Below are 25,107 nucleotides of genomic sequence, written 5' to 3' on the forward strand. Positions count from 1 at the left end.
AGCATCTATTGTTAAGAAAACTGTATCAAGACAAACTGTGGTTGTTTTGCAAATAGCTTCAAGAAATCCTATGTCTTTGCCACTGAGGGAAGATATTTCAAATATTTTTTAAAAAGCATGTTACAGTCACTGCATATTATTAATGTACTTTTAATAGCTGTCTACCTACAAAACAAAGAGTTTCAAATGCAATGATTTTCTGTTAATATGGATGGAATACCAGATTAATGATAATTGTTATCCCAAATTCCTGATGGATCAAAGACAAATTCAGTTTGAATTTTTTTAACATGCACCACAATACATCAGTGCTCCATTAATACAACAATGTGTTGTACATTCCTCTGTGTCAGTTCACATGGTGATGAGCCCTGACTGTGAACTGAGTAATACACAAGACATCATTCACCTGCAGTTACAGTTATGGTACTTTCTTACCATAACAAACAGCATCAGTCAGTAGAACAGACAGCTGGGCAGTAGAATCATTCTGAATACTTCTGCAGGTGCTTTCCAAAAAGTGAGGAGCTCAGGCTATTATTTTCATGTGAGGAGCTCAGGCTATTTAAAAATCTGGATTAACTGTACCTGAAACCAGCAAAAATCTTGCCTCAGCTATGGCAAGGAAGGTCTGTATGATCTTTAAATCCATCTGCAAGAAAGCTCTACATGTTCCAACCATCATTTAAATACTCAGAGTGCTTTTTTTACACGATTTAATTTCTATCTGCACGTAACTTACTATTTCGAGTTTCTTCTCCTGTCCTTAAACTAGTAGAAGATTATTTGAAATTTCCATAACCATTAACTGCACCCAAAAGAAATGCTAAATAAAAATTTTTGTTTTAGCAAATCTGTTTTTGTAATTCTACATATGACAGTAGTCAGAGTAATTGATACACTGCATGAGTTTTCTTCCAAAATCTGACATTCAGAGCCCTGCTTTACATCCCAGCTTTTAGCATTTCTATACTTCACCACAAAAACACACTATGGGGCCTCATTTATTTACAAGCATAGTCTTTCTTTCCCTTAAAATATATGGTGCAAACAGCTTTGTTGATTACTATGCTTCAATGTTGCTCACTAAAGTTCATCTCTCAAACAGAATTATCTGATGCAAGCAGTGAGCCCTGACATACTGAGATCACACTATTAACAGCCAGCACTCTACCAATGTCCACCTAAAAGTCTGAAAAGTCCTAGAAATACTATTACAAGAGGAGGTAAAACCTTCTTGAACTTTAATTTTGCTTTAGGGAATTGCATCATGTAATCCCATTGTGAAAGACTGATGTCTTGAGGCATTTTGGGACACATGTGTGCTAAGGAAAGGGGCAGGTCACACCTTACCCTGGTCTGACAAGGCAGTACCCTGCCCTGTACACCCCCAGCCCCCTAAAGCCTGTATCCCAGACCAACAGAGATGTCACTCATTGGCACAGTGGAGGCAATGCCCCTCTGGAGCCCCTAACCCAGCTCCTGAGTGGCCAAATGACTGGAAAACCCACCTGGGGAAAGGGCCTGGAAAGGCCAGGGGTATTTAAGGCTGAACACAAGGCCATGGCATTGTCTAGACCTCACCTCCTTGGGGTAGTTCTCCCTGAATGCTGCTGGAACCTAGGGGTTGGTTACTGTATGTGGGTTCTTCTGTATCTTTTCTGTCTTTCCCTCCTTCTCCTTCTTCTAATCACCTCTTCTTAGAATTTCTGAGTAACTTAAAATCAATCCCACTTAGTGTTTGCTAAGTTCAAAGGGCCAAGTCAAATCTTTGAGGAATGTTCTGTGCTGACTGAATGTTGCGCTAAAACTTTTGCCCAAGTTCTTTGATATTCTGAAGTTGCCAGTGAAGATATTTTTGTTGTCTGACCTCTTGAGAATATCTCGTCAGTATTTCCCCCGTGCATGCAAACTGAGGTGCATGAACAATCGTAAGTAATTTAAAAACTTCACTGTGCGAGTTGTTTGGGGCCTTATACCTATTTATCCAATCTCCTAGAGAAAGTCATGTTTGTCCCTGCCATACTTGGATGGACAATTCTTTAAGACCCCTCACGTTCCAGTATATATGACCAGCATGTGTTTCTCTTCCTACTCTATTAAGGGAAGGGGGGGAGAAAGGCAATTCTGACTGGTTTAGATGAGAGTACCATCTTTCAGTCTTCCATTACTAAGAAAAGCAAGCAATATGTTTCAATCTCACACAGAAATCTCCCACATTCTATCCCATCAGCCCTTCTCTCCACATGATCTCATCTGAATATGTATGACAATAAACGTATGCAGTATTCCAGATGAAATCTAACCAGGACACTGTACAGCAGCATGAAATCTTTCCAAATCAAAATGAAAATTACCTTCTTTATAAATCTTCTGAGATTTCATTTTCAAAGCCGCACTAGACTGGTCCTTGCAAACATCATGTTATACAGAAAATGCAGTCAGATCCTAAACTAAACTCCTTATAATAAGTGAGTTCACAGTTTATCATAGACATTTCTGTTACAGGTCCCCCAGTACAAAATATTGCATATTGCAATTTCATACTTTTTTATTTCAGTCATTCACTCACTTCAAAATAGCGCCCTGATGCTATGTCATACTGGATGGATGTCTTCCAAATTTGTGTAAGCTACAGTAATTTTATGCCAGTGCCACTTATAAGAAGAATAAAATGTTTGGCCACAAAAACAAAACCTGATGACTCTACTGATAACCTCCACTCACACTTTGTATTATACCCCATTTTAGCACAAGCCTCTTTATACCCTTGAACAGTTTCCTACTTACAATTCTTGTCCTAGTCATCTCAGTGGCACCACATGGAATATTCTTAAAATACAGACAAATAAAATTTACAGCATTGCTCCTAACAGCTAAATCTTGCTCCTTCAGCAGATAAAATTAAGAAGCACCACCTGTGACTATTAATCATTAGGAGTTAGTATCAACCACATGAAGAAGCTTCTGTGACTTCTGAGGTGGGGACACCTGAATGCCCTGACTTGCTGAGATTATAATCATTCACTTTGCAGGCTGGGTGGTGCAGATGACCTGCCTACACAGCATCAGACACTCAGCTAGAAAGCCCATTAATGACACAGGCACCAGGTACAATCCAAGCTAATGCTGCAACTCTTATCTTCCCACAGTTGTCTATGTATTCAACAGCTCATGGAAAACTTAGAAGTACTTTTCAGCAGGCTTAACACCTTTCAGCCCAAATACTAAAGGCAAAGGATGTCCTCACCACTAACCAATGACAGCTGCTAATGAGCCTAAAGATATTACCTAGCATGTTTTCTATTTTTGCAAGAAATAGCAACACTTTATGTAGAGAAAGCTGATACTGTGTGATCTTTGCATGGATGCATAAGGCATGGCAAGAGGTTTCACTACAAACAAAAGTCTGACTTTCTAGACAGAAATTATCTCTGCAAGCAGCTACAGGTCCTGCATAGAGGAAAATGGATTTGCATATATTGTATTGGCAATTAACATACATTAACAGACATATAGTATCTGCTGTACATACTGTCTTTTTCATATCTCATTTATCATCCTCAGTCTCAGACCTTACCCCGTGGGTTCCCAATCCTTGGACTACTTACTGCTCTAATAACACTTTAGTGTATCCCAGGAGCTTTTATGGTCACTGTTGCTTACAAACAAATCTGCCACTCATGCACTACTTGCACTCTGTACAATCTACTTACTTCATAAGTGTGGTGCTATCTCACTGCCTCTCCCTCCTGACATGAATCTGAGTATGACTAGGATGGCAAGGCTAACAGTTAAAAAACTCCATGTAAGTATTCAGTGCTTGTCCAAATCAGTTTGCATCTGTAAAGATTAACAACAAACTCCCTTGTAGGAAAAATCTTCTACTGTCTCCAGAGTAAGCAATGAAAACTGGGGGCGGATAATTTGCCTGAGATCTCTATATAATAGACTTTCTTATATGGGGCAATTATTATTACCCTAATTGCCCTAAACTTGGGCCACTGGTCCTCCTCAAAGAACATCTATCTAAACTAGAGAATAGCTGATACCTCCAGTTCAGACTGCATCTGGATGAAAAACAGGACTATAAGGAAGAACACAGGTATAAAATGCACTCGGAAGAACTATGCTCACATTCAAGATGCTCATCCTCTAAAACAGAGCAATCCTATTCACATCCAAACTAGTTCAAATCCAGTTTATGATTAAATAGTAGCTACCTGAGCTCTTCAGCAGATCTGAAGTAATAGCACATTGCTTCCAAAGGCGCAGCCAGACCTCTAAATGATTGGTCTGCAGATACCAAAGATGAAAATATTCTTGAGCAAAATCACAGGTATTGGCAGGAGTGGTTATGCAAAGCACTCTAAGAGAGCTCCACCTTGAGATTCCAGAACACACCTTCACTCACTTTGCTACATTTGAACCGAGGACTCACAGCACTTTTCTGTCCTCAGAGATGGGAGGCCTTTGGGGAAACAAACCCAAGTAGCTTAAACTAGTGGTCCAAATAAAATCATCTCAAGTATGCCATGCAGAGTTAACTGGGTACGTATTCTGCTTGCTCTCAACAAGCAATGAATTAACGCTGAAGGGAAAAGCTTGTTAGGGAATCCAATGGTGTCCTCACAAAGAATGAAAAGACTCACTTCAGATGCCTCTGGGGCAATGAATTCCCAAGCAATGCCAACCATCTCATTAGGACTACACACAAAGCCAAGGATAACACTAAAGACTATTAGGATGACAACTAAAAGAAATTGATCCCGGGTGGATTTTCAAGAGTGTGACAATTTTGATTCCACTCAAATAGAACAGTCTAGAGTAAAGGGCATGCTGATTCCAGCTGGGATAGAATTTTCTTTTTAGTCACTGGTTCAGTGCTGTGTTTGGAGTCAGCATGAGACTAATGCTGGCAGCACACTGATGTTTTAGCTGCTGCTGAGCAGAGCTTACCCTTAGCCAAGGACCTTCAGTGCCCCATTCCCCACCATGACCACGTGCACAAAGGCACCGGGAGGGAGCACGGCCAGGACAGCCGACCTGACAGGCCAAAGGGATGTTCCACACCACAGGACATCGTGTCCAGGATGCAAACTGCAGGGAGCTGGCCAGGGCCAGGAGGGGCTGGGGGCTGCTGGGGGCTGGGCTGGGCATTGGTCAGCAGCTGGTAAGCAATTGTATTGTGCATCACTTCTTTCTCTTGGGTATGATACACCACTCTCTCCTTTTCATTGCAATTGTTATTGTTGTTATTATTATTTTCAGTAGTAATATTGTAAATTTTTTTGTTTTGTTTCAGTTATTAAACTGTTCTAATCTCAACTCACAAGTTGTACTTTTAATTTTTTTTCTAATTTTTCTACCTGCTGTAGGGGGGATGGGTGGGTGAGCAGCTGGATGGTACTTAGCTTTTTTTGCAGGTCTTTATCCCTTTGTTGTGCTTAAATCCCAGCTGGCAACTAAGACAGTAAAAACATTAAGAATCTAGTCCACTTAAATAAGGGCAATGAATGGAACTCTTTTCAGTAAGGGCAACAGCAGGCTCTCCCCAGAGATGGATGGAGCACCTGAGAGTAGGGAGTACAAGAGTGGGATCCAGTAGAAGAAAAAGCCTAACATGCAATGTGAGGAAGCTAAAGATTTCTAGGATAGGTGATACTAAGAGTCCTCAATACCTAAAGTTCCTGGCTCTCTCATCAGTTAAACTGAGTCCTTTAAAAGGCAAGTGATGCAAGAATCAGTATTTTCTTTTGACAACCCAGTAACAAGAAATTGTGCAATGGTCTCACGAAGTTAAATCAGATGTTAGCATCTGTCCAACCTGAGCTTCAGCCTGAACTCATGTGGGCAGATTGCATTAATGAAATAGAACTCTAACAACACACAAGAAAAACTTCTCTAGAGCACTAGAGAAGTTTCCTTTCCTTTGCTCTTCAATGTCCTCCAAATTCTGCATTATCTCACTAGAACATATTTGTCAAAAATGCATGTTATTACCACACTTCAGCCAAGAACAGACTGATGAATAAACCTGTTTTCAGTAAATGCAAGCACTGACACTTTGCTGCACATTCAGCTTGTTACATGCTCCCCAAGGACTGGAAACTCTTTTGTCTGCCTTTCCCTCTTCTAGTGTTTCCTCTTCCAACAGCAAATGTTAGTAAGAAATATGTGAAGGTTTTAGAGGATCATCCTCAGTCTCTGAAACTTAAACTTGAGGTACATACGCTGGGCAGATGATCTGGCTATAAAGTAAAGTAAAAACTTCCAATTCAAAGAACTTCCCTAAGAGAATCTCAGCTTCAAAAAAGACTCTCAAATCATCTATAGCTGGACAAGAGACATACCAGGTTCTCTCCGTGAAGTCAAGGAGGCCTCTATGACTTGGAGCAATTCTTCTCAGTCAAGCAGGGCCAAGAAGAATAAACCCAGCAAGCTGTACAGCACACACAGTCTCTTGTCAATCCCTCTACCACACTTTGCAAGGAAACAGGCCTTCAGTACATGCCACCACAGAGAGGAGGAAGGCAATGTGAGTGTGCAGAAGCTAGTGCAGTTTAACACCTGGCAGCTCTGACAACACAGAAATCACAGGATCACTGTAAATCCAGCCTCCCAAGTCTGACATTCTCACAGATTTATAGACATTAAACACCTGAAACACTGAACTCCTACTGCCTGTGTAGAGGAAAGTATTTAGCTTACTAAATTTGCATATTTTTTATTTGTGTGGATTAGGATGACATTCACAGTGATCTGATGTACAGATTTGTCCAGGCACACTAGCCAGCTGAGCTAAGATCCAATAGTTGTGTGAATATTTACTATAATTAGCTATTTACAGAACCAAGCTAATAACAGAGCTGGACATGCACATCCAAACATTAATCTCATATATGTGATGAGACTTACTATGAGATTTACTAGTGCTGCTCAAGTGCCTAGGACACATGTCTTTGGAAGTAGCCAAGTAAGAGAACCTACTGTATCCTGTGTAATGGGAGAAGCTGTCAGATTTCTGTAATACGCTTTTGAATAAACAGTACGTACTGCTGAGTTTGTGGAAAAGAACCACTTACACTTAATCTTTAACTTATAGAATTGGTTTTCAACCTTCTCAGCCACTTGACAATAGCTGTGACATCAGCAATATTATTTCTCTTTTGCTGTTTGAGAAATCAATTCAAAAGATGAAGCAACTTGATGAAAGCCTGAATCCGCTGCCAGACAGGAACTTTCCACCATTTATCAAATACACAGCCTATATCCAAATCCCAGGTAACATGTGCTGGTCAGTCTATACTTCAGAGTTCATTAGGAATCACTGGCCCAAGGTTTCTATTTCAAAACAGATGGTATAGTCATTTACAGCAGCAGACATGCTAGAGCAAGCATTGTTACTGCTTTCCTCAAGTCAGCACAGCACAACCAAGGACACTTTTTATGGCGACCACAATCTCCTCTTCCAGATGGAAATTTCTGTGTTTGGGAGACCCAAAATGGTATTCCAGACATTCCAAAATTTAATTTTTCAGTTTCAAAACAGTCTGCACCATGTTTTAGTTTGTTTGTTTTAAATGCTCTACTGCCTTGAACTCTACAAATTTTCATGTTGCCTGGGTTCCTACTTGTGACAGCTGCTTCTGAGAGCAAAACTCACCACCATATTTTCTCTAACAATGTTGCTTCCATGAGAAAACTGGAGATGCCTTAATATACTTCAAAAATTCATGTGAAGCTCTGCACCTTCTTGTTTAGCATCTCCCTGCAAGCAGCTCTCCAGTGTATTCAGAGTAATTGATTACACAAGGATTAGTGTGGTGCTTTCATTTTGGCCTGTAGTTACAGCTAATGCACCCTCAAAATTAAAAAGACAATAAATATCTGTGTAAATGTGAGGTGATACTCTAAAAATTTTACTTTAAAAAATTAATGCAATTATTATAAATAAAATATTTATTTATGGACATTCATCCAAACTTTAAGTGTTTCAGATGTTTTAGAAGAAAAACAAAACTATCATCAATTTATTGGCATGGAAAGTGAAGTACAGCAACTACCACCAAAGTACCTGACACTATAAATCCTCGGGAGCAGAAGTTCCAGGATCAGAATGTAATACAGACTCCACTACCTTCGTTATGTGGTGTAAGCTATAGGAAGAGCAATGGTAGGAGGGGGAGAGAAAATCTACCAGAATGCAAGGTGAAGAAATAAAAATAGCTAAATGATATTTTTGGACTGATCATAACATAGGATTTATGGATCTAAATGTAAAACAGAAATTCGGATAAGATGAAATCCAACTTTTTGCTATTACAGTGAAAAGAACAGTAGAGTATGTTTTCCTTCAGTTATAGAGACACCATAAGAATTTCATAATAGCAGTAGTAGCGTAGTTATAAAATCACCTGTATGAGCTGAGAGTGGTGAATGAGGCCGAGGCAGAGCTGGAGACTGGCTACTGCCCATCAAACTCTTCCTGTTACTTGTTCTACAGCTGTGGGCAAAAAGAGAGAAAAGAAGACATTAGCATCAGAAATACAGCATGTATCACATATGGGCGTTTTGAGATTCTGCTACTGAGTTCCTTGACTTCTCAGTTTCCTATTAAAAATCAGAGCTATTGTTGTTTTTGTAGGCATGTCCAGGAAGTCTATGATTATAATGGATAATGGCAAAACCAGAAGTTTTCAAAGAAAATGCACCATGGATACTTTTCAGGCTTGCACGTTTGCTGTTCTGTGCAATGACCAACATTTCCCTGTAGAGTCATTAACAAAATATTCTTCTCCAACTAAAGCTTATTTCTCTGCCATACACATTTTATAAAATATAAAAATAAATATAATGTGAAACACAGTCTCAGGTTTACAATCACCATTCAATGACTAAAACTATTCCTGTTGCATGAACTGTAGCTTGAAATCACATGCCAGACAGAGCAAGACTTATCAATCTGAAAATGATGTAATAATTAGAAATCTAATTATTGAGATAAATTTCATATCTGTGCCTTTTGTCATTAGTACAGATGATAATTAAGAAGATGAATGCATTTTTTTTACTCATACATTTTTCATCTGCAAAGACACTAATTTCCCATAACACAAGATCATTAAACAAGACTAGAAGTAAATTAAGACATTGATTAAACGTGGGAAAGGAGGTATTTTTCTTAAATATATCACACAGTTTTTATATATTCGTTGGCAGAAGTAGTTTTCTTCTTCCCTCATTCTACTATAACAAATATTCTCATAAACATAAATCCCCAACACTTCAAACACTCATGCAGAAGGAAAATATTATCCTAAACTAAGAGACCTTAGCTGTGTATAAACTGGAGTGCATACGCTAATGTTTACAGCGCTGCAATCAGAATTTTTCTGTAATGGCTTAGAAAAACTTCAAAACATCTAAAATGGAGAAAGTTTATACACAAAAGTACTTAATTATCAAAGTAGACTGCAAGAGAAGGAGATTCAGATCTTATTTGTAGACATCTCAAAAAATGAATTTTGTAACACTATGATCCTCTCTCATTATGTAACAGACAGAAACCAAGACTAATTAGTCTTGATATAGTTAAATTGAATAAAGTGCAAAAGAATGGATGGAGTTCATAAAGAAAAACAGGTGCAGAAGTACTCCAAAGTAATACAGAAGACAAGAAAAAGAATGGTTCAGAATATTCCTTCTGGCTTCATGCAATGTCACCATATTTTTGATAACTTTCCTCCCTTTATCTGCTACTCTTATTTTAAAAGCTTGAATAACTGTTTCGTTGCAATTCTCCAATCTAGAATTGAACCCAGGAAAAACTTCTGGTATTTATCAGATATTCATTAAAAGACACAGAGATTGCATCTCTCTATGATGATGTGATGGTATCATTGCCAACATCTGTGATGCAGGCTGGGGCTCAGAGCATCCATGATGTGACTTACAAGCAAGTTTTTCACGGCTGAAGTCTGGGATTTAAAGGACCACCACAAATTCTGGCAAAAGAAAGTAATACATTTAAAGCACAAAAATTTTAGATACTCTTCACAGATTTTGCTACATGGATGATTCCTTGCACATACTTGTCACTTGCCCTTACTTGTAGAAATTGAGGCTTTTATCACTTTCACCAGAATTTCCTATGTAAATAAACAAATGCCTTGCATTCACTTTTACATTAATATCCAAACTTTACATTTCTCAGTTGAATGTGCAATGTCTTTCACAAATCATTATCAAAAACACCTAATTAAACTTATCTTTGGGTTTTGGTGGTTTTTTTTGGAGTCTGTGTATTTTTAAAACTCTGGAGAGTATGATGGCATTACCTTCAATATCAAGATCTTACACAATGAGAAATCTTTCCCCCCTGCTGCCATTTCAAAAACATGTTTGCTACTTGCTCAGATGTGGCTGCAGAGAGAATTTATCTTCTATCATACTCAAATGAAATGTTCTATTGAGAAATAAAAAATAAAAGATATGAAGTTTTCCTCTATTTGCCTTACCAGTAAGGTAAGATGCAACTCACTGCATGAAGGACAAATCCCTCCTAGAGCTCTCACTGTAAGCTTTGTTTTTCAGCTGCGCTTCACAAAGGTTTTGAAACAATGTAATCCATCCTGTATAATCTGTGAAACACAATTCCTTCCCCAAAATAATGCTATTATAAAAGAGGCATTTTGTGGATGAAAAAAAAATAAACTTCAGGGAACCTTGAAAGATGATCTAAGCTGCCAGAACTCCACAAATGGGGAGCAGGGTGGCACAAAGGAAGTATCAAAGCATTACTTACTGAACTATATTTAGCATTGAAACAGCTATCTTCCTTATACAAAAGAATCTCAGAAGTTAAAACCATTTTAAAACAAAACAGTTTTTTTCTAGATCTCTGAACACATCAACTTTCCCCTTCTATTGTTTTCATAAAACTATTCTTCTCCCATTCAAATCTGACAAGATAAACCAACTGATAAGAGGCAGCCCTGAAATAAAGCTTCTTTGTCTGCAGTAAAGTTATAGCCATGCAGGAATACTCTACAGGGATTGTAACTTAGGGAAATATAAACCTTGGTAAACCACAGAGCACTAATCCCCAAAATGCAATTCCCTAAGCCTTGAATTTCATGCTGTGCTCAGGCTGCATGCCAAGAAGAGACTAGCAAGCTAGGCAGCAGGTAAGATGCAAAGCTTAGAACACTTTTTTTTTTTTTTAAAGAAAACCTTTTTACAGGATGAAAAAGAACAGGAGAGAGCACAGAAAAAAAAAGTCAGTCACTTTTAACAATAACTAAACTTTGGGGCATGCAGAAGACTTGAGCAGAACAGAAAGTTTACATTTGTTGCCCTTTGCCTTCTTCTCTGCTCCACAAATATCCTTCCCGGACTTTACTCCTCCTGGGTGAATACCTATCTGGAAGTCATTGACCTCACACTGTATCAGCAGTGACTTGGACAAATGGCACTACTCCTTATCTTAGAATCCAATTCATAATTTCTTATTTGTTTCCCAAATCCACCCCCCCATGACAGGTTCTGTCATACCTCCTGCTCTCTGTCACTGACACTCCTGCCCACTCACTCTTCTCCTCCCTATCCTGACTTCTCAGCATGTCTCACTGTGGGGGAATTCCTCCTTCCCCTCAGCTCCAGTATCACTCTTAATGCACTAACTCCCAGTCACTTCTCCAGCTGCTACAGACAATCAATGTTCCTGATGAGAAGCACTCATGATAAAACAAACAGAAGACACTACATAGAAAGTGCTTTTGCTGAACTTCTATTGTAACAAACCCAGGGTGAACAGCAGCTGCTGAAAGATGCAATCCAAATGCATCAAGCTTGATTACTTTGCTCCTTAAAGAGCCACAATTCTTCCCATATCAGGCAAAAGCTATTCAGGTAGAAATGAGGGGAACAGTTAGACTGAAATCAGCAAAGCATGAGACTTGAGTAAGAGTATGGTTGTTAAAATACAGCTACATTCCACAATCTCCTGGAAACATTGAACAGAATAAAAAGGTGAAGCAGAAATGCAGTGCTTCTAGGACAGACAATACTTCATCCAGAGCTGAAACAGGTTTCCTGACAGAGTAATCAAGATATGGCAATAGTTGTGAAAGATATGCAGTGAAATGGAAATTTCTTCCTGTGAATGAGGGCTAAAAGATGAACAAATTACTGGCAATGAAGGTTAATAACTTTTATTTATTCAAAAGAAGTAGGGAAAGCAGGCTGTTTTGTCAGAGCCAGGTTTGCCAGGCTTTTCATTAGAAATATGGCATCAGCCTTTATAATTGATAATTATTTCATTTCATTATCCCCAATCATTATATTTACACTTGCCATGAAGATGTATTTGGAGTCTAAGCTATTTTGACAAATCACCATCTCTCACAGGCTATGCTGAGCACAGCACTACTCCACACCATCTTAATTCTGGTATTAGTGTAATATATAGCAGCTTAGTTGGAGGCAAAGATTAGAAGGGGATTTCTCCCATTCTGAAAAGAGGCTACAAACAAATGGTTTTAGTTGCCAATACAAGCACAAAGAAATCAAGTTAGTGCCATATCCAGAATGTGAAGCCTAACCAGGTACACATGAGACACTAATAATGCAAGACCAGCCTTCCTATAAAGGCTCCAGGGATAGAAAAAGGGATTATAATTTCTCTGGTGTTAAAACTACATAGTTGAAAACTACCCCAGCAGGAACATGCTGTCTCTAGCAACACTTGAGATGTTGTGACTTTGGTTATACAGGAAAGTTAAATTTAAGTTCTATCTCAGTTATATTTAACTTGTTATGAAGGTAGCTAAGGTATGACTTCACAGTTATTATCTTCAGCAACACCAACACTGAAGAGTCATTGAACAGTGCACACTGAACTTACAAAAACCCAGAACATTTGAAGTGAGGAATTTAGTTTAGTTTGTCTTGGCTATTTTGTCTGGTTCGCTCGGTTTACTTAGTTTTTAAAGAAGAAGCCTTCTACATTAAAAAGCAGTTCAGTGAGTACTTCCATGTGCTCCAGAACCCAGACAAGTTCTATGGGGATATGAACTGGAATAAATGCAAAAACCAGCTGCCCTGAAGAGATGACACACATCGATACTGCAAGCAGCTTCCTTGTCAAAAGTAGCCTTGAAGCTTGTATTTGATGAAGCATCTCCAGAAAGTCAAAGTGAAACACAGCCAACACTTAGCATCAGTTCACTTTATGCGAGGAAACAAATTGGCTGAGAATATTCCTCAATGAATACTGCAGAATTACACTTTTAAAGGCTGTCAGTATTTCACATTCATATAAATTTATTATCTAGCAGTATTTTCTGATATATTTTACCTAGACTGCATATCTGCATATACACTCTCCAAATTTGTTATGTGTATATATGCATATACAGACACACATTCATATTCATATGCATAAAATGTATGCATCTATTTAGATAAATACCTCTAACATTCTACCTTTACAACATTGCACATACAGTCAAACATTCTACTCTCAAGTATACTCTTTCTGTGAGGAATTATTCTACATCAGTCTGTAATGCACTGCAGAAAATAGGCTACTGGGATTTAAATTTTAAGTTTTATAATGTAGGGACGGATTCAGATTTTCCTATTTTGTATGTGAGCTTTAGTCAACTTAAGTAAGGTGAGCTTTAGTCTGAAGAAACAAGAGTGCTGTCAAAACATAATGAAAACAGCACACCAAGATGCAGCTGCTTGCTGCCCTAGTTTGGTGGTCTGTCTTGAACCTTTGCAACACTACACTGAGTGTTTTGGCTTTGGCTATTGGCCAGATAAACATGGGCAGTAAGCTACAAGTCCTCTCTGAATACTGAAAAATGTGCATGAAACTCCCTTCTCCCTACTGTTAATACCAATTACCAGCATGCCACCATGCCATCAGAACTTCATCTTTCCTCAATCAAACAAAAGAAGAGACTTTTTCTTTGTATTTCTAAAAAGGAAAAATCTACAGGGAAATAAAACGCAAAATGCCATCAACTAGATGTAGGATCACCCTTTCCATAGACTGCCTAAAGGATTCAAATGCATGCACAACAGCATCACTGCAAAAGCAGACACCAGGAAAAATCACAGAATTGTAAAAATATCTGCCAAATCTCTAATAACCAGACCTGAGGGAGACTGACACAAAGACTGCTTACACCGGGAGGGGCTTCTCAATCTCCTTTGAACCAGAGTCCTACAATACAAATAACAAGGTCATTATGCCTTCTCAACTGAACTTGCTAGTTGGATGTGTTCAGTGTCTTCAGCTTCACTGACTGCTCTCACTTTTACTCTAGTCAATTTCGATCCGTAATTTTTCTTCTTCTTGCACAGGAGAATAATCAGTAGTTACAAGAATTCCAAATTTCTTCTACAGATTTAAAACTGCATACTTCTGTCTGTCCTGAACCTTCCTAAACCCACTGATTCACATTTAACTCACATAATTAAATATTGACCTCTACAGTAACAAAAAAAAAGAGTATTAAGCTAACTACTAACTCCATAGTTGTACAATATTCATAGCTGCACAAAAGTTAATGTCTGTACTACAACCAAAGAGAGTATACAGAGGAGTGCATACAAAAAGAATGCTCAGGATCACAAACCACTGGGCCACTGAGCAATTCTGCTCTATTATACCCAAAATTACATTTTTGTATCTTGACATCATACAACCCATCGAGAACATGATGATGGGATCATTTAAATCCCACTGTTTCTTGAATTTATAGTTTATTTCATATTCTGAGAAGGGAAATAAACCAAGTTACTAGGTGTCTCCTATCATACTGAGAAATTTAACTAAATTCCTTGATACAAAAATGTTATTCATTCAAAATAGAAGGGTAATTAGGAAGCTAGCACCAATGTAGAGGAAAAACATGCAGGGCTGGCCTAAACTACTGCTAAGTATGATTATCTGCACGCTACATAATTCAGAACATGCAAAAAATCCCCAAAAACAAACGAAGGAAAAAACCCACCAAAAACAAAACAACACCGAAGTCAAACAAACAAACAACAAAAAAAAAGCCTAACTGAAAAAAGCAAAATCAGTAGCTACTGTGAGGGGTTTATAATATAATCACAAGTCTTATCTTAAAAAGAAAAAAGTCATACATCACACCTATTAAGATCACAGCATCACTAGTTTGGAGATGTTAACCAAATGAAGTAGTGCCTTGACTAGGACAGTAGATAATCTTGCAGAAACTGTTTGCATTAGACAGGAAATACCTGTTTACCAGAGGGCATGCCTATCTAGGTTGCAGACAGCAGGTTCAAAAAAAAGGCCTCCTTGTGCTTTTGGGCGATCCCCTACAGTTTACATTAACCCTTATCACTCCATATTCTGACTACAATTTCTGGTGCATCTCCTGTGCTGAGAGAATGCAGCCAGACATCTCCCACCAAGCTGCAGAGGAAAGGCTGGGGGCAGGATGTTTCTCACTCTGACCCACTGCTGGTGGTTAACAGCTTGGGAGAAACTGGGGGAGCAGATGGAGGTGAGTCAGGATTTGGATGCCATTTCCTCTGGAGCCACCACTCCACCTCAGGCTGGTGCGCTGTCTGCAAGGCTGTAGTACAGACACTGTCACAGGCAATGCTTCCAGGGGCTCTGTCCCTGGGTCAGGAGCTAGGTTGGAGCCCTGTTGCTGCTGCTCACAACACAAGCAGTCAGACTCAGTCAAGGGATCCCCTCAGCTGAGGAACTACCTCCTCACCCTTCTACCCCCTCAACGGGGAACAGTAACCTTTTCCACATTTACATTCAACAAGCAGTCAATACACGGACAACTTTTACCCAGTCAGCCCCTTCAAAAAATAACCCCAAACAAAACCAATAAACAAATGGGTCCTGTTCCAGCCATACTTCCTTTCAACAACATCCATCCAGACTCAAGGACTAATCACAGCCAATTCCCCAGGACACTTCAATACTGCCAGGGAGCCAAGCACATATCCTGAGTTCTCTGTAACTCTGGTTGAAACTGAGGCCACCAGAGTTCAGAATTTAGATAAAACATGGGAGCATCTCCACATTACAGACCAAAGACCTGTTCGTCCAGTTATCTACCACAGTGAAACCCTGTTCACTTTCTCTCCAGTTTTCTCATTCTGCTTTCCCCTTAGAACTACCTCCTCTTGGGCTTCTTTCCTTCTTACTTACTCAGAAGAGCACTGTTCCTAACTCACCATGTACCAGGCCAGGATGATAAGCCATACAGGCCTCTTCATAGCAGTGACCACGTTCCTCAAATAGCAGGGAAAGAACTTTAAGGAGTGCTTCTCTTGGCTCAAAATGTCTGCATGGCATCAATACCCAAAACACCCCACTGGTTTAAAGTCTGTCACATTTTGAAATTAGGTAGTTACATACAGCCAGCCTAAAAAAGCCTACTTCCTGGGTAGATGCCTAAGAGACACTGCAAAAATTACTAATCCATTTTCAGTTGGGGGAAGAAAACAAGAAACTATTTTGTTCGCCCTGCTTCTTCTTATGGAAGTTGTGCTTCATCTTCCCTTCAACCTCCTCTATTTGTTGGTATCCATCAAAAATTTTATGTTGCCACGGTGACTTTCACATAAGAAGAATCAGAAGCTTATTAAAACAGAAGTCTACATCCCATGAAACACAGTCTGCATTGCACTGTACTACAGAGACTCGCCCAGGAGAAAAGCCACTAAGAGACAAAGTCCTAAAAATACTGTTTCCTACATTATTTTACAGTATTTTAAATACAGTTTTACGATTCTTGTTCCCCTTTGTTTTCCACACCCCTCCCCCAACTTTTTTTCTCCTAATAGTCTTCAAGTAGTAGAACTAAACTAATCACATCCTAAAATTCAAGGGTAGGAGACTGGGAGCTGCTGGAAGGAGACAGATTTTACATGGTTTTACATTCTAATTCAGTAGTTCTCTTCTGGCTTAACCTCTAATTATAATTAAACTTGACTCCTTTCTCCCATAATTAAGTAGAAACAATTCATTTTTAGTCGGAAGAGCAGTAAGTCCAGACAGGACAGGACTGCTTCTTTCCTTCTTTAATAAATCTGGTAGCTCCCATTCTCTCAAAACTATGAGGCTGCTTGATTAAATGCGTTGTCTTCAAACCTTCAGCAATACTACCTAAGACTTAAGAAATGAACAGCCAAGACAATGTCAGAGCAATGCACCTGACTGAAGGAAAACTATACAGCAGATCAAACACAGTAGCAGAGGAGCCTGAATTCTTCTATTATCACACCCAGCAGGAAAAGAGTCTGAATTCTTTCACTCCTACTTGTGCAGGCTTCCCACTTGGGCAACAAGAAAAACAAAGGAGGGAAAAGCATTTAAGGAGGATAGTCCCCAGGAGACACATGCTCCTACCAAGAACATAAAGTTACCTTTTAACCTCTCGAGAACCAGAAGTGGGGATACACATCTACAGATTGGAAAGCAGTACAGTGATGAAGCCCAGCTCCCTACTGAGCATTTGACATGTGAGGGAAATGAGCTTCATTCTTTCAGCAGCACTGTTACACTAATTGCTGTGGTTTATCTTCTTTCTTCATCCAAACATGAGAGTTGCCAAAAATTCACAATAAATGCCTAATCTTCAACAACATGATGCAAATATACATCTTTTCTTTAAGGGAATTAATGCAAGTTACAGGAAAAGTGGTCCTATTCCTTTTCCCTTCTCAGGTTTTAAAAAACACAAGAGGAAATATTATGTAACTAAAGGGTCACACTATAAGAAATATAAACAATTTGCAATTAATATTCTGTCTTGCCTTTTGTTTGGACATAAGTAGTCAGTAATGCTTAAGCAGTTAATGCACTGGACTTAAGGAAAGAAAAAGAAAAATCTTAAAAAAAATTAAATCATTATTAGGGCAAAATATGGGTGTTTGAAAACTATGCCCTTTAAGGGTTAGGAGACTGAATATGAACAATTAAGTGGAAGGCATTCAACCTCAAAACCATGCCTGTTCCCACAAGACCCCTGGCAGCACCATCAGTGTCCCACATTTGAGCATGCACACATTGACTGCAGTTCAGAAATTCAGTTTGCAAACAAAAGACCCTCCTCTCTTTAGTGAGGCCCACATACTCATTCCCTCCCACTGACAGCTGACCAAAAGTTTTTTAATTAAATGATAATTAAGCATCTAGAAGCATTATTTTCCCAGGGGAAGGTGAAAAAAAAAATCCATTCACTGCACCCATTCAGCTGTTGGTTTCTTTCGAGCCTGTGGCAGAGGGCATCAATTAATGCCAGCTATGGCAGCTTTCATGAAGAGGGTGTTTGTTCTGCAGGAACCAGACATCTGCAAAGTTATGCTAAAAGGTAAGTGACCAAATGCTCCACAGTGTCATGATCTTAAGACACCACTACACATTTTTCTGCAGCCAGCAAGGTGCCATTCCCCAGCAGTCTTATGGAGCAATAACAAATTAAAGTCTGTTTCTGTTGGAGTTTCCAAACACAGTGATATCCCTTTTGTAGCAAAACAATAAACAACTGTTACAAAAAATGGGTATGTCTGATCTAGCTTTTTTCCAGATTAAAACTGAGCTTATGTAACAGACATAACTACTGATCATTACTTTTCATTTAACAATGCCTCATGAGAAATTTAACAGAAAAAAAATTAATTACTATGTGCTGGCACATAGTTGACACCATTTACAAAAGTACACAAATTATTTGTTCTCTCCACAGATTTGTATTAGATATACAGTATCCACACTTAAGAAGTTAGCTGTGTATCTAAACTGGTATAGTCACATAAGCAATCTCCCTTCTAAAGACAAAGTTACACCATAGATAAAAGTCTTTTACTGGTTCAGAATTTCTCCATTAGAAAATAAAAATTTTTATTTTAACCATGAGAATACAAACTGCCTTTTTCAACTGCAGTTGTGTACTAAGTAAGCTGTGTCAGCAAGATTAACTTGACACTAGCCACGGCTCAAATTATCATGCCCTTATAAAACCCAGCACCCAGACTAAGTCTGGGAGCAAACTTCAGCTCCACATGGCAATATAGCTACTGAGGAAGGGAACCTATTACACATGCAGATCATCAATCTGCATAGTCACAGTGAGGTAACTGGAAACATCTGAATAATCTCTAGTGATGCAATTTAAACATCTCCAGGCACAGTCACAAGTGGGGATGACACAAGGCCTCTGACATCCACTCGCTATTTTTTTTTAATAGTAATGCTTAATCATCAAGCACCACAGAAGCCAGGAAATATCAGATGATTTATGTGTTTCAGTGTGCTGCCACAGACCTGCATGATATATACATGCACATTTATAGTATTAAAAATAGTGTGGCATGGTATTGAAAAAGGTTTCAGTGGTGTATGCTTTACCTTTCAAGTGACTGGATTACTCAGTGAGGTCAGAAACAAATTATCTAGGCCACTGCAAATAAAGTACTGATAATGCATTCATGTCATGTAATCAAACATCCCTTCCTTCTGACATGCTCTGCCACTTTAGTAATCCAAGTCTCTAAATCACAAACAACTGTTCAGTTTTAGAATCCCTTTAGCGTATCTAAGATATGTTTTCTGCAGATCAAAACACCATAGTGCTGGGTTGTGACCTCTCATACAGGCTCTGAGAAAAAATGATGCATTACCCACGGAAAGGGAAATCCTTCTCTGCAATTATATACTTCAAGCTCCCTTCCACAACTAGAACACAATATAACTTTAAGTTTATCCACCCAGTTATGCCTAATGAAAATCCAGTGAGTGAAACTGGAAAATTAGTAGCATCATTTTAGCAAAAAACCCTAGTATACATTCAACACTAGAAGTTTCCAAGCAGAGTGAAGCATATCAACATGAATGAATCTGGTCCACAAAATCCATTTATAGTATATCTTAAACAAGATTTCTTACTGCGAGTGAAGTTTTACAGAAAAAAATGGAATTTCCAGAATAAAGTCAGATTTCTCATTTACATCTCTCCTGACCACTTCAATGGTCAGTAACATCTTATTCTCTCATGAAAATCCAAGAACACAGAAACACAACAACAACAAAAAAAATAGAATTAACTTGTATACTTTCTATATCAGACTTAAATCTACATATCAATACAAAAATACAGAGAAAAGGCTAACACCATCTTAAACACATTACAGAGTATATAAGCAACTTATGAAAACAACTTTTGCATGTACTTCGCCCTGTAAAAACACTCATCCCAGTAAAGGACTATTTTACCACCAAAGCAATGTACTAATTGCTCACAAACAGAAGTAGGTCACAGAAGATCCATGAAAGCAAATGTCAGTGACTCAGTGTAGAACGAAGAAGAGAAGAAAGAAAATGAAGCAAGGATATGATTTATAGTGTGTAAATAGGTATGAGCTAATAGTGTGAAGAGGAATAATTTCACGATGAAGATGTGTTCAATTCACCCTGATGTGTCAAGAATTAAGTATCACATAAAATGACTAGTAAAGCAACATCCACTATAGAGACAAAAAAGCAAGTAGTGGTAATTATAGTAAACATTCTAATTTTGAACACATCAGTTAACTTACTGTCCGCAGCCACAACAGCCCACAGCCCATGTGATATAACTGCTGCAACAGCTCACTGCCAGATCTAGCAGCGCTACTGGCAGCAACCAGAGACACCTGAGATGCTGTAGGAAATTCTGCTTGTTGAACCATGCAACAGAAGACAGTTAACATCTGCTTTTAAACTTAACTGATGAAACAATATCTGCTCCAATACAAGCAGAACTGCTGACAAAGGAGAGGAAACCAAAGTCAGGGCATTGCTGCCAAGTCTTAAATTACATAATGTAGTATGTGCAGTCTTCAAGTCCTCAGTCTTCAAGTACAGTGACTCAAACAGTCCAAGTTTTCAGTGTTTGAAGGTAGGGGTTTATTATTGTTGGGTTTGGTTTTTTGCTTTGTGGTTTGACAGTTTTTCTTGGAAGTTCATGTTTCAAGCAGTATTTTGGCAATGGGGAGATTCAAGATGAATGGCAAGTATCTAAAAACAGACAAAATTAACTTCTGCTAAACTCTACATAGCAGTAATGAATTCCAAATAAAAAGGAACACTAGCTTGGATGTATATAAAGTTGAACAGTGTAATTCAGTCTACAGCCTTTCTTATTTACACATCAATCTTCTCAAGAATTTTGGAAATTTTATCATGTAGTTAAAAATATTCCAAGATTTCATAATCCTGCAAGATCAGATCTGTATAGGCTTTTAAACTTCTACTAAAATTCCACATTGAAGCAGCAATGTCTGGGGCAGCAGAAACATGGCAGTAGAAGAAGTAAATTGGAAAGGGAATTCGTCTCAAAGTTGTCAATTGTCTCCTCTCTCAGAGGAGAGCTGAAATCCTCCCACAAAAGGCAATTTTAATTTAAATCTTGCTGCACATAAGTAGTTCACTACACAAAAGCTGTTAACTTGAACAAGAACCATGAAACTTACATGAAAAACCTGGGAAAAAATTACATATTATGCTTCAATGGGTACATGAGAAAAGCAGTAACAGTATCCATAACGAGCAAATTTCCCCCTTTCCTCAACTATAACTTGAAGTACCACTAGATCATGTTACGCTTCACAAATTCTCTAAGACACATTACTATGCTAACAAGAAACTCTTACATGGACAAGCTAAAATCAAGAGTTTCTACACATTCTGTACTGCCATACGGTTAGTGTCATCATTATGATTCTGAGATTCACACCCATGATTCCACCAATGAAAGCTGTCTTGCAGATTACCTATCATCTTAAGCAGCATGGCTGAAGAGAAGAGAAAGCTGAACCTCCAGTTTAAGATAAATTCACTAGTTTTAATAGAGGAATACCCGGTTCCACTGAAAATAATTTCCACACACTGTCTGTTTGACATAATGTAGATGGGTTCAAGTAGAACTACAGCACCTGACATTCTGTGATCTCCTAACCCTCTCAGTAGTAAGAAAGAATGCACCGAGAGTTTGAACACTAATTCTTCATTTCCTGTTTTTTGTAAAATAGAAGCCCCAAACCTCTAATTTGGTTCAGTGGTTTAATCAAACATTAGATTTTCAATTAGCATAAGCTTTAGCTCAGCTTTTCAAATAATCATTACAGATGACCTCAGACTACATTCAGCTTGAACACCAAATGTAGGCATACCTCTGAAAGACAAATTGTTGGCAAAAGCTATTTTCTTAAAATGTTTTCAGCATAAAAGAATTGAGACTTTTGTTGGTATTACCCTTTCTTCGAATCCTAACCACAAAAGTTACCACCTTGAAGATATAAATTTAATGATAAAGCATAGACTCAATTTTAACATAATCATATGCTTCTTAATCATCTCCCTTCCATAAATCCATAACTAAACATTAAATCAAAGTGATTTTTCAATCCTTCAAAAACCTTGAGAAAGTCTGTGCAGGTAGGTGATGGTGCCATACAGGTTCAGAAGGGCTGGACAACTAGTGGGATGTACATATGGGTGTGTAACCAATTAAAAAGTGACTGATTGTTGTCTCAATCTAGCTTATAGAGTTCTGAGTTGTTTTTATGGGCATATATAATCTCTTGCATCACTGTGACTAGCATAAATTTAGCTGACACAGCAAACCAGTGACAATGAAATACTAATAAAAAGACCAACCAAAAAAAAAAAAAAAAAAAAAAAACCACAAAACAAAAAAAAAAAAAAAAAACCAAACAAAAAAACAACACCACCAAAAAAACAAACCCAAGGTTATAACTGGCAAAAATGGCATACAACAATTTGGTGAAAAACAAATGTAATCTCATCATCTCCTCCTTTGAAAGTGCTTCATTAGGTTCCACACAATCATAGACAGTATTCATTGAGTGAGAAGGATTCTTTCATTCTTCATATTTTACACAGAAATATAATACCTTGCGTGCCTAATTTTTTACTGTTTCTTTCTTTACAGAAAATAATCCCAAACACTAGAATAACAGCTAACAGCTTCACACTTATTTAACATAGGACAGGTACAGTATCATTCTTCAAAAATCTGCTAAATTCTCAAAAGTTTCTGTAAGACTGAACCTGGACTAACATTACTTTACTGATAGTTCTGTATTTGATATTACATCTTAGTCACTGAAGCATTTCCCATTCAGAGCTCTAAAAAGAAGTTATAGTAATAACAATACCAGAAAATAATATTCTGTTTTTAAATTCTGACTACTCAGTATGTTATACCAGCCATATTTTTGAAACAGATAATGTAGCCACTCTCTCCAAAGGACAAATGCTCATCTTCCTATTCACTGATGTCTCCCAGCATGCTTTACCACAAGTAGAAGAGTAGAAGCATGTCATTCACCAATGTTGGAGACAGGAATCATGCTCCAGCGTGACACAAAGCCACATGTCACATTCTTTACAAGTCTAGCTTTAATAGTCCAAGCGCCTGCAGCCACTCTGCCTCGCGCTGCGATTTTTTCACATCTTGGGCAATGCAGCACTGGGCTAACTGGTTGCTGCAGGAAATGATGATCACCTCCGAGTCAGAGCTAAGCACACACCCCAGCATGGTGCTGCAGGGTACAGTGCTGTTTTGCAGATGAATTTAGGCTGCCAAGCACATGAGATCATTAGAGATCATTGCTTTGAGGAAACGTAAATGTATTGAAGCACACACACTTGTGAAGAAACTTACTGAACACTCTGAAACCAAATAAACTGAATATGTTTTCCTTAGTCCAGCAGTCCTGGGTTGCTCCTCAACTCTCAACAAGCTAATGAAAGAAAAAATCCAACTATTTAGACAGTATATTTGTGTTAAGCAACCCCCTGATTACCTTAAACATTTGTCTGCCAATGCTTAATTTAAAATCAACAATGTCTTTTGATGGGAAAAAAAGAAAAAAAAAACCAAAAAACCCAAAACCAAACCAACCAACCAACCAAACAACAACAAAAAAACAAAAACCTACAAAAATAACAAAAAAACACAACAAAACAAAAAAAACCCACCAAGACACCTTCCCAAACTAATAAAAATAAGTCTGTACACACACTATGGATGTACAATTCACCAATCAAGAGAACTCAGCATCTCTGACAATAAACTGCAATGAGTACAGTTTCTGATTAAATTTAGCATTACACAGCTATCAAATCACAGGCCAAGTATAAAAGGCAGGCAAATTATATTGATAATCTTGTTAAAAGGTTATTACCACTGAGGATGTGAAGAGAAGCATGGAAGTTCATCTGTTAAGGTGATCAAGTGGTTTGTGGCCACATTAAAGATTAGAAGTCAGTTTTTCATATACAAGCAACTAAATCATACCCTCAAGATACATACGGATGTTGTTTTTATAAAGTAGTCAGTATAGTTCAATATGGCCATTTTATAAATTCCATGTGCTGGCAGAACAGAAGGAAAACAAAAATGAGCCTTAAGCAGAGAGACTACTGCCTTACAGTGTAACAGGTGCCTTCCAGCTAAGTTCAAACACAAAATCAATAGAAATTAATCATACATTATGCTTGAAATCATACATGCTTGAAAACCTTGGCAACCACTAAATTCACCAAGTACATTAAGACTATTGCACATTTTCTATTCCGGACTTAACATGCAGAAAATGCATGAAAAAATTAATCTGTAGTTTTGTTTTCTACACATTTTATCTTCTACAAGGACATATGAAAACAGAAAATTGTAGGTGCTTCTATGCTCCATGACCCTACAGCCATGTGATTATTATTCACAGCCAAAAAACCCCCACCCATGCTAGTACCGGTAGAAATAAAGCTGCTTTTTAGTTAAAAAAGTCTTCGGAATAAATGATAACAGGTTGCAGATGCTTTTACTCAATATTTTATCTAAAAATAATGACTGGATTATTTTTTTTGTTCTTCAACACTGTACAATGATTTCAGATTGTAGCCTCCCTTCTTTAGGCTGCAATGGAGTGAATTTGAAGAAACTCTGAAAAATCAGCCATCTTTGTCCCAAGACTTCTTCAAGAAAAGTATCTTGAGAGATCTGTCATTTCCCACATTTTCTACTGTCAAGA

At 38.1% G+C, this 25,107-nt stretch overlaps 1 protein-coding gene across 11 annotated transcripts in view; it reads right to left on the reverse strand.

Annotated features, from left to right (window-relative positions):
- Positions 1-25,107, reverse strand: part of MAST4 (microtubule associated serine/threonine kinase family member 4) — a 276,947-nt gene that overhangs the window by 65,478 nt on the left and 186,362 nt on the right. For all 11 annotated transcript variants that reach the window (XM_030968186.1, XM_030968185.1, XM_030968184.1 and 8 more), the window contains one exon: positions 8,418-8,506. In XM_030968186.1, coding sequence (XP_030824046.1) covers positions 8,418-8,506 — 89 coding nt within the window. The remainder of the gene's footprint in view (positions 1-8,417; positions 8,507-25,107) is intronic.

This window comes from Camarhynchus parvulus, chromosome Z (genome assembly GCF_901933205.1).
Source record: "Camarhynchus parvulus chromosome Z, STF_HiC, whole genome shotgun sequence".
Classification (NCBI taxonomy): domain Eukaryota; kingdom Metazoa; phylum Chordata; class Aves; order Passeriformes; family Thraupidae; genus Camarhynchus; species Camarhynchus parvulus.